The sequence below is a fragment of the Colias eurytheme genome, chromosome 10 (genome assembly GCF_061535395.1).
Source record: "Colias eurytheme isolate Ceu_HAF_F1 chromosome 10, ilColEury1 Martin Lab GWU primary, whole genome shotgun sequence".
Lineage (NCBI taxonomy): Eukaryota > Metazoa > Arthropoda > Insecta > Lepidoptera > Pieridae > Colias > Colias eurytheme.
The window spans coordinates 5,858,146-5,868,579 of NC_142989.1; the positions used below are offsets into that span (position 1 = coordinate 5,858,146).

Below are 10,434 nucleotides of genomic sequence, written 5' to 3' on the forward strand. Positions count from 1 at the left end.
CATTACGTTCCACTTACACAGTAAAACTTGTTATCCAAACATACTTTAAATGTCTTCAGAAGAACCCGCTCCTCTTTGAAGTCGATTAAAATCAGTATAGCTTCCAAGGATACTAGAAAGGTGGCGTGAAGTGAACAGGTCGTCTCGAACGGATGCAATTACTAGCAGTTACCGTTCTGGACAAATGCTGACTGCATTGACAAAGGTAGGTATGAATATATACGGCGGACAATTTGCGTAACTGCGATTTCAAAAGCTCGATATGTTATGAAATTATTACGAACACGAAATTTGTTAAAGCAGTTGAGTTATATTATTGAATATCTAATGTTATGTAGACCCTAGCGCGCCTAAAAGTTAATTATATGCCTATGCCTAGTGCCTACAATGTCTTATACACTTAGCTAATATACAAAAACTAATAAAATAAAATAAAATAAAATAAAAAAATATCATATTTTATTCCTATTTTACTCTTAGTCTATCTCATAACTTGATAACGGACACGTTATTGTGTGATGGCATTCTCCAATAACTTTTTCATTAGTTCGCTACCTGGTAATTGAAGTAGTAGTCGGCATTCACGTTTATTAAACACGAATTTGACTTCCGAAGCACGGAAATCGATCATTACAAACAAATCTCCTGTACTTCATTCGATTCTCGTTTCTATCTCAAACTACTCTGGTATATAACCGCGTGCAGATAATGAAATACTTCGCGAATAAGTGAATATGAAGTTTGGTCGTCAGACCGTCCCAACTCCCGTCCCAATTATCGGCTCATCCAACGCGGTATCTTTCAAAGGACTAATCAATTTACTGTCGTGTTTCCTGACACATTTGTCACATGTTGCTATTTTTGAAGCTCGATCCAATATTCCTCTTGTACACTAATCTATCAAAAGTTCAGAAAAGGGAATTCATTTTTCGTCCATTTTTAAGCATGTTTTTAAAACCTTTAGAAAAAACCATTCAAAATTTGAAAGGATAAACATGTATGCTAAACTTTTAAATAAAGAAAATTTCGTCTTTCGTAATCATATAGAACATTTTTTCATTCATAATATGATATCAAATTCAAAAGGACTTTGGGGTTTAGATTATATTCAAAATCTGTGTTCAAAATGTTACAAATTTAAAACGTAGTTAGTATCTACATTTAGTATTTTTATGTCAATAGTTTAAGCTGCAATTGCGTAAAAAGATAATATTACTTATTTATTAAGTAAACTGCGTTTGAAGTGTAAACAGTACTAAAACAGGGTTAGTGGGAAGGAAATAACGAGCTAAGCGAGAAATAAAAAACACAAATTCTCTGAATAAAGCTAGCGAATGGCGTTTTAGTGGGATCGAGTAGAAATGGTTAAATGGTAATGTTTACAAGTTAAATTAGATGAGGAAGAAAGTTATTCATAACTTCAGTCCGCCTTTTTGTGGCCAATTTAGAAATTTCACGCTATTTGCTCCGTTTATTTGCTTTATCAAAAGGGGTTTTTTTAACTAAAAACTAATTGCTTTAAGCTTCAAACGACTTTTTTTATATAATACCTACACACACATTGGGTACACATCGTTGAACTAGGTACCTACTCATCGTAATTAGTATGCATTAAATAGGTACCTACAGTTTGTTTTTTATTTATTTTTATAATGCAATTATAAATGATCAAAATTGCTGCACTAACATTACATTACATAAAATATATATTCAAAACTTAACTCTATGTCGGTATCACAAGGAATATGCATTTATTGATGTAAATGCAATCACCCTTAAAAGGTCCACTACAGCGTTTGAAGTGTGCTTTAGTCTAACAAGATTATGTTGGCCATATGAGCTCATGGTATCTGCAAAACCTTCGGTATAATTTTTTAAGAAAATGAATAGTTTTGTAATCGTTATTCGTAAGTAAAGGTACATACCTAATATTATAAATGATATAATGATAAATGATAAATGATAAATGATATGATATAATGTTATGTTGAATAAATATATAATATCGTCTCCCTATTAGTACATTAGAAGATTAATAAATTCACATTAATAGAAAGAATTTTAAATGACCTTTATTATATTTATTCCACATAATACCTCTTTATTTAACTTCTTATTAACCAACTATAAATAGTACAAGATAGAATATTTATCTCTTCCTATCAATTTAATTTTAGGTGCTTTGAATCGTAAATACACAGGATTTAGCGTTATTGTGAAGGGAAGCAAGATAAGACCCATCGCAAGCATTTTATCATGTCATCTTTGTTTATTTTATATTTCTGTGATAAATGCACGCATTAAATATGCAGAAATGGGTTTAAGAAACTGCGAATTAAAAATAGAAAATATTATTACTAACTTTTATTTTAACTAGAATGGATGTAGTTGTTAGACTACTCTATCTAATTGATTTTAAATCTACATTGAAATATCTATCCATTTATGTACCTAACTATTGATAGTATATAAAATTAACAATTGATAGTTGTATACTTGAGTATATATCAATCACTGTGATTGGCGGTTACATTTAAATTAAGCGTCTCCGAAAAGAAAATTAAATGTGTAACAGTTGGTATACAGGTATTACAATCCGAAAAGATGACTGCTTACATTTTCAAGTCTATACTCGAAATTTACTTCTGTCTATACAGAAGCTATTGAAAACTACATCAGCCTATAGCCTACCCTCACAGATTCAGTTAATATTTGATACTTTAACCATACAGTTTTTCTAAACGAAGATAATTCAGAAAAACTGATAACAAAAAATTATTCAATGATACATTACCCTAGTCACTCAACATCAGATCGTTATACCATACCGAGATACAGTACGTCAAGAGGTTAATTCTTTACATAAATACGGCTAAGCACAATTTTGAATTTTACTGCATTTCAAAATGCTTTCACGAACAAAGGCGCTACAAGTGAAGTAGGGATTGTGCCCTATCTTTGGCTGGCCACTCGAGCAAACCACGGCTAAATGAAGTTGCTTGCTTGTTCATCACGAGTGAATGACTTGACAATAGTCAGATGCAGGCTAATTTGGAGCAATATTTTGTGATTATGTCTTAACGTTAACGTTGATTTGGCAAAAACAAGTACCTACATTGAATTTTTTTTACTCTAATAGTAGATTGGACCCCTTTTTCAACAAGATGCTATTCTATCACAGTCCGCACAGGCAAAACTGTCTTAAAATAAAGATAAATTCCAAATTAAAGTTATCCCAATTGAACAATGTATTTATAGCGTATGCTTGATCACTTTAAACAAATTGAAGATGCCTTTTCACCCTCAACCAAGTTTAAACTTTTTGTACAGAATATTTATAAGAAAAGAAGTAATCTCTAGACTTTCCTCGTAACGAGACCATTCACTTTGACTTTTGTGTCAAATAAAAAGCTCGAACAAAAAGACACAATTAGTGCTCCACGAACGTCGTCACTAATTAACTAGATCGAGTTTTATTTCAAACCCCTTTTACATTTCCATCACGTTTCACAGAAAAGAATTTAGCATTAGGTGTTAGTTTTAAGTCCATTCGTTTTAAATGTAAATTTAGTCGAAAAAACATGGTGAAAAGAAATTTTTTGCACAATTAAAAAGAACACGTAGATGTTGTAAGAGGTATAAGTATATAACTTGCAAGAAAATATCCACTGCTAAAGAAAAAATGTCTAATTACTTAACGGCAACGCTGCTTCCGCATTTTTTATGATAACTTTGACTCTACAAAAAGAATTTTTACAGCTACCTGTTTGTGTATCTAACCTTTAGGTATTATACTCTACCTAAGCTGTGCTTTTACGTGAGCGATTTATTTTATAATAATTAATAACAAGCGTTCCGCCCCGGCTTCGCCCGTGGTACCTACATGTTTACGTTTTTTTCAGAAGAACCATCCTCGTACTTCAAGGAATAGATTCCGCAGAGCACACCATGACAGAATTTTTATTAAGAAATTTTTTACACATTTGGTTACATTATTGCATTTTTGGTAAGGATCTCTATTTTTTTTTAAATGCAATATAGCCTATGTTGCTCAGTGAAGATGCAACTTTCTAATGGTGAAAGAATTTTTGAAATCGGTCCAGTAGTTTATGCGTGAAAACCATACATACATAATTACAAACCTTTCTTCTTTATAATATTAGTATAGATTACATTACCTTTGAAAATTCGGTATCAAAGCACCTTGTTACCCAAACGAAGTTCAATATTATAAGGTCTTATTATTGATTATATTTTTAATGATTCACAAATCATCAAATTTAATTATATAATCAACTATGACATGGATATTATATAAAGTAAATCGATTACATATTATTATGTAGATATTAATTATTAATTCATACGTACAAAACTCTACCTCCTCGATCACAATTTATTTAGGTACCCACATAATAATAATATGTAGATATTATATTAATAATCTGCAATATAAAACATTTTCTATGGTATTTGAAAAAAATCTTAAATTTAATTTTAAAAAGCATAGAAATACAGAAAATTTACTTTACCTATAAAAAAATCTTTTCATCGCCGTTTGAAACTCTTGCATTGTTGCGGTCGGCGTTTACTATTGTAAAATGTAAAAACTAGATTGGAAAATTGAATATTTGTTTGATCCAGATACACACGCCGCACTGCAATCCCGTGGATTGTGGACAAATTCAATTTTCTCCGCGCCAATAACAAAAACAATAACCCGGTATAGGATGGCTAAGGAGTCCGACTTTCTTGCTAAACATTGTTGTGTATTGGTTAAATTACGTCCGATTCAGTCCGATTCCATCCCCAATCTAGGATCCTTACAAATGCGAATACAATTTTGTAAAGAATTGATACGACGCCACAAGCTTTAACCATTGATTTTATTATACGAGGACTTTGAGGATAAATGAAGGAATTTTTGTGCAAAGAAGATGATAGATACTTTCATGGATGGAACGATTTGTGAAATGATTTTTGCATAGATTTATTTCATGATGTATTGGGCAAAAAATTTTGCATTTTATTATGCGACTTTATGGACCACCATTTTTGTACGGCACTGAGCGTTTTCTTATTATTGTTAAGAATGCCGTACAAAAATATATGACCAAAATTTACCGAGTCTACCTGTACTTTCGAATTCTCATCTGCATTCAGTTGGACAGCTTACAAGTGACGGCATAGTGCTGAATCTTATTATTTTATGCTCTTCTATCGTTCTAGATAGGTCACCTGGTGGTTCAAATGACCCATATTTTTTTCCTATACCGGCTTGTAGTCTATAAATCAATTATTAATAGATATGCTAGCTATCATAACATTTACTACAATCGTCCAATACTTGAATTCTACATCGGTTATTCGTATTCGCAGTGAATGCATATGGACAGAAGGTTTTATATAAGCTGTGGGTACATGTGACACGTCTCGAAGCTCTAGAGACAAAAACACTATTAAACTTTTGCAACTTCGTAAGACCGACGCGGACGCCTCGGTTAGTTTATGTTCAGTATCCATCTTAATACCTACCTATTTGTGATATATATAAACCTATTACCAAGTAATTTTTTATTACTTCATTCATATTTTAAATACTTTTAAACAGTAATTGTTAACTATGTACTTACATCATTTTGTTCACGGGTTATATACCTAAAGACCTGTTATGACATATATTTCTTCGCAAGAATCGAAAACTCTATGAAGGTATAATAAAGGTAGGTATGTTTCTATCATTGAGATATTTTAACCCACCGCTTCGATAACTTCTTTGGTGTCTTTGCAAAAATAATGCTCAAACCCCATGTGGACCTATACAAACGTATCTATTTTATTTTCACCTTTCATACGTTTAACAATATCCACGGTAGGTACGACATCGACGATTTTTCATAGAATGTTTTCGATATCCCGACACAAAGATCCCGCGAGATCGCGTATCCTTAAATTTCTGACGAAAACAAAGAGTTTGTGAATATAGGTTCGCAAGAGCGGAATGGAAATTTACATCCTAATTTCCCTAGCGAGTCCTACGGTGAGACTCTATTCGTCAGTCGTATCAAAATCGAAAGCATCCGTTTTTACAATTCACGTTTAACAAAGTGTCTACATACTTAGACGTAGGTATCTACTTAAAGGTAAATTGCAATTATAAAAGGGCTCACGCGCGATTATATCAACAGAGACGTCCTAATGTCGCCCATCATCATGCGAGACACCGACACGCCTCTAACATAAAGAATACACTTGAAATTTGAATGCATTAAAATTAATTTCTCGCAAAAATCCTTAAGCAAGTACAAAGTAATAAGGTTTTGTAAAAGCAAGAAATTTTGACCTTTTGTACCTTTTCACAATTCAGTCTCTTTTTAATTAATATTGCAACCCGACAATTCCTATTCACAGGCATGTAGTTAGTAATTTCACTAATTGCATACGACAGCTAAACTAAGGGTATTTCATGATTACCGCTACCGCGGCGTAGTGGTGCTCGAGACAGGAATTCGTCACCTGTTGAAAAATAATTAGGCAAAAAAATCTGTACCTAAAACAAAAAATCAGGTGCTGTTAACACTACCGTAAAGCCTGTGCTCTGTGTTAAGCACTCGACGGTAACTCGGAAATATCAGGCGTAACTTTCGGTTGGAATTTTTCAGTGAACCGAAAATATTCGGAATATGTTCGCACGGCACTCGAGTAGAATGAAAAGTAGCGAATAAATAAAATAAAGTTTTAATTTATATTTCAGGCATGTTTATTCAAACGCAATTACGGTTAAGCTGAAAACAGGGCCTATAATTTAAAAGCCGAATAATTGTTAACAGCTGAAGTCAAGCATGTACACTGTACAATGTGCATTATTTAGACTTTAGAGAGATATTTAAGTGCAAGTCTTGATAATAGGTACCACAAGAGCAAGTACCTACCTCGCATTAAGATTTAAGCCACGCATGTTTAAAAATCAAAAGTGTCTCAATATAATGCAAATTATAACGGTGTGAATCTTAAAGTACCTAATAGGTGCTAATAATAATAATTATTAATTATGAGTAGGTACATAACTTACCACCACATACATAATATTTTTTAATAATAATTGTTTGATCGAAATTGAATGATCGAATATTAATTATTAGGTACGCATCATGTCTTACTTGACCTACTAACCTAAGCTACTAACGATCTTTGCTGGCGATGCCCTAATAATAAATGAAATATAATTATTATCCTAAGTTACAGTCTACTAAATTAAATCTGATATACCTAAGTAGCAATTTTTCTTATTTAAACTCCATCTCTCTATGTACAATTAATATAACCAAATAAAATGAATAAAATGATGAGTAAATTGAGACAAAAATTGTTTATTCTCCGATATTGGAAAGTGGAACAGACTTGCACTCATTTTTAATGACACTGACAGCTGACGCCTGACACAAAGGTCTACATTCTCACCCATCGATCACCTCGCTTGAAGTAAATAGCAATGTAAACATATTGATTTGTTTTATTTTTAACACAAATTATTGACAAGCGCCAAAGCCTGGCAGTGCAAAATGGATCAAGAAACAGCTAAGAAGCTCCTTGTAGACGGAGGAACCTTCGTTTTCCTTGGAGTGCCTGAAGAGACGCAATTTGGAATTGATATGCAATGCTGGAATACTGAAGAGGATTTTCGCGGAATAAAAATGATTCCGCCCGGCTTACATTACATTCACTATTCTGCTGTTAGCAAAGGGACTGGCGATGTTTCACCAAGGTAGCTAAATAATGAAAATGAACTTTTGATTCTTAATATGAGTACATACAAGTATTAAAAACATTACAATTTACTCTATATTAAGCTGTGTACGTAATATCTATGACTATAATTATTTTGAAAATGATTTCACCTTACACATTATGAGATACCTCAACTTTATAAAGTAGTGAAAAGTAAGAATAAGATTTCAATGAATATCTTTAATCTATTTACATTACAATAAATTTTTGTATTATTTTTAGATCTGGATTCATGCATTACTTTCAAAAAAAGGAATTCCTGGTCAAATTGTGGGATAAAAACAATGAAGACATAAGTAAAGATGAAGTTACTGAAGAGAGCATTCAACGTTTGAAAGATAACTTGCTCAATTTGGATAGACATTTAGCACCATATCCATATGAAATTTGGCAGAAATGGAAATTACTGTCATCACAAGTCACAGGTAATATTAACTAGCTTACCTCATAAAATCTTTTAGATTGTAATTGCTAATCTAATGCTATTAGTAAGTGTTTGTTAGGAAATACATAATCAAAAGTTCCCAAATTATTATTAATATCTCTGTTGAATATATCAATAACATTTTAACTCATATATAAATATAACCATAACTTAGAATATATGTAACATAAAATTTTCTTACCTTATAAAATCCATATACTTTCAGAGGATCTTGCACAAAGACTATCACCAGAAAGTGGATTGATCAGAGCATCAGTGGAACTGCTATCTACACCTGACGCAGAACGACCAAGGGGAGTGAAATCACCAAGAATTGAGATCACAGAACCAATTGAAGATATGAATGAGTCGACAGAGGAACAGGATGATAAAATGGCTGGTCAGTCAGATGCTAAAAAAGCCAAAAGAGTCACAGCTGCAGAACGTGAAGAAGCTATGTTGCCAAACTTAAAACCTGCCCCTGGTAAGATTTGTAGAAAAGGGTGAATTTTTTAATAATATGATTTCAAATTTACATTAACTGTATGTACCTATTATTACATATTTTAATGATAATATTTGCCAAATAACATTTGTCGAATAACTTTGCCGAATAACAAATATTTTTTTAAAATAATACTTTCATTTATGATTTAGTTCTAAATGTTTGAATGTAGTGTATTGTGTCATTTTTCTAATTATCTAAAATAGGCAATTTTTAATATTTCCAGGAGCGGCAATGAGATTTACAGAAATACCTCGGGATAAATACCCACCTGGGTCCACACCTGAAGAAATTACCAAACATTATTTAGACCAGTCATACACACTTGAGCTTATGATTGCTCAACAAGTTGAGTAAGTATCATTTTATATTTGATTTTTATCATAAATTATTCTCTAGAATCTAGATATTTAACTTAGAAATGTAAGATAGTTACTGATATTATTGGAGACAGAAATCGTGATAACTTACCTTTACAGCAGTATTTTTATTTTGAATTGACAGACCATTACACATAATTGGGGAGCTGCAATTTGCATACTTATGCTTCCTCATCGGACATTCCTTAGAAGCATTTGAACATTGGAAGAATCTCGTCATCCTGATGTGCTCCTGTGACGACGCCATACACAAATACCGCACGGTATTCTTTCACTTCATACGCACACTTGAAATACAGATTGAAGAAATGCCGGAAGACTTTCTGGCTGATATTGTCATGAATAAGAATCTAGTTTACAAGAAACTCAGGGAGTTCTTCAGAACGGCGTATGTGAGCAAAGTGGATGGACGTCTTCTCACTTTGATTGAACGATTCAAAGAGAATTTGACAGACAAACTACAGTGGGACTTTACGGGACTTGATAATGATGAAGAGGATGAGCGACCAGTTATCGTCAAAATTGATGAACCAGAAGACGATTAAGACATTCCTGGTTTGTACGCACGAATACATTAATGTAGTCATAAAAATTGATGTTTTTTCTAAAATAGGTTATCAAAGCCAAAAAGACATATTTTCAAGATGTCTTCTAGATAAGCAAAATTTTGCTAGATTTCGATTAAAAATATAAAATAATTTATTGCATGTGATGTGTCCATAATAATATGTGTATTTTTTCAAATCATAAATTGTCAAATCCAATTCATTATAAATGCTGAAAGCATAATGTGAAATTACAAGACACAAATTATAATATGTTCCTAACATATTATAATTTGTGTCTTGATATTAATAAAACAATTTTTTGCCAACTGGATGCCTAATCCTGAAAAATAATGTAATACCTATAATAATATTATATTCTATTACTAAATTTTTGTTTATGAAACAAATTTTGTGATTAAGTAAGGAAATCTGCAATCATATTATCATTTCATTTAATTGGAAAATTTAAAGCAATCTCTCATAATGTGTTGATCTTAAATGCGTTAAGTACATATTTTTTTTATAGAAGCTTAAAATTCCTTAAATGTTAAATAACAGTTCATACCTCAATTTAAATTCGCGTTATTTAATTATTCTTTAAGAGAGAAGACAACTTAGTTATGTTTATTTTACTTTTTAAAAGTTATTTTTAAGTAGAGGCTTAAGTTTTAGAGCGTATACGCACTATGCGGGTAGCCGCATTGCGGGTAGCCGTCCGGCTGACCGCATGCACAATTATGTACGTAATATTCATTTCTATGCGCACTATGCGGTCTGCGGTAGCCGCAT

At 32.1% G+C, this 10,434-nt stretch overlaps 1 protein-coding gene across 1 annotated transcript; it reads left to right on the top strand.

Moving 5' to 3' along the window:
• Window positions 1–7,457: 7,457 nt before the first annotated feature.
• Window positions 7,458–10,008, top strand: LOC149905194 (protein AAR2 homolog). The gene is made up of 5 exons (XM_090106598.1): window positions 7,458–7,765; window positions 8,011–8,213; window positions 8,439–8,696; window positions 8,944–9,070; window positions 9,222–10,008. Exons 1-5 carry the CDS (start codon window positions 7,563–7,565, stop codon window positions 9,640–9,642), a joined length of 1,212 nt encoding a protein of 403 aa, XP_089962724.1. The 5' UTR covers window positions 7,458–7,562; the 3' UTR covers window positions 9,643–10,008.
• The last annotated feature ends 426 nt before the right edge of the window (window positions 10,009–10,434 follow it).

What these genes read in the sequence shown, in the direction of transcription:
- LOC149905194 (XM_090106598.1), top strand. Translation starts at nt 7,563, where the DNA reads ATGGATCAAGAAACAGCTAAGAAGCTCCTTGTAGACGGAGGAACCTTC. An exon ending in ACTGGCGATGTTTCACCAAG is followed by an intron (nt 7,766 to 8,010) that starts GTAGCTAAATAA and finishes TATTATTTTTAG; the next exon opens with ATCTGGATTCATGCATTACT. An exon ending in AAACTTAAAACCTGCCCCTG is followed by an intron (nt 8,697 to 8,943) that starts GTAAGATTTGTA and finishes TAATATTTCCAG; the next exon opens with GAGCGGCAATGAGATTTACA.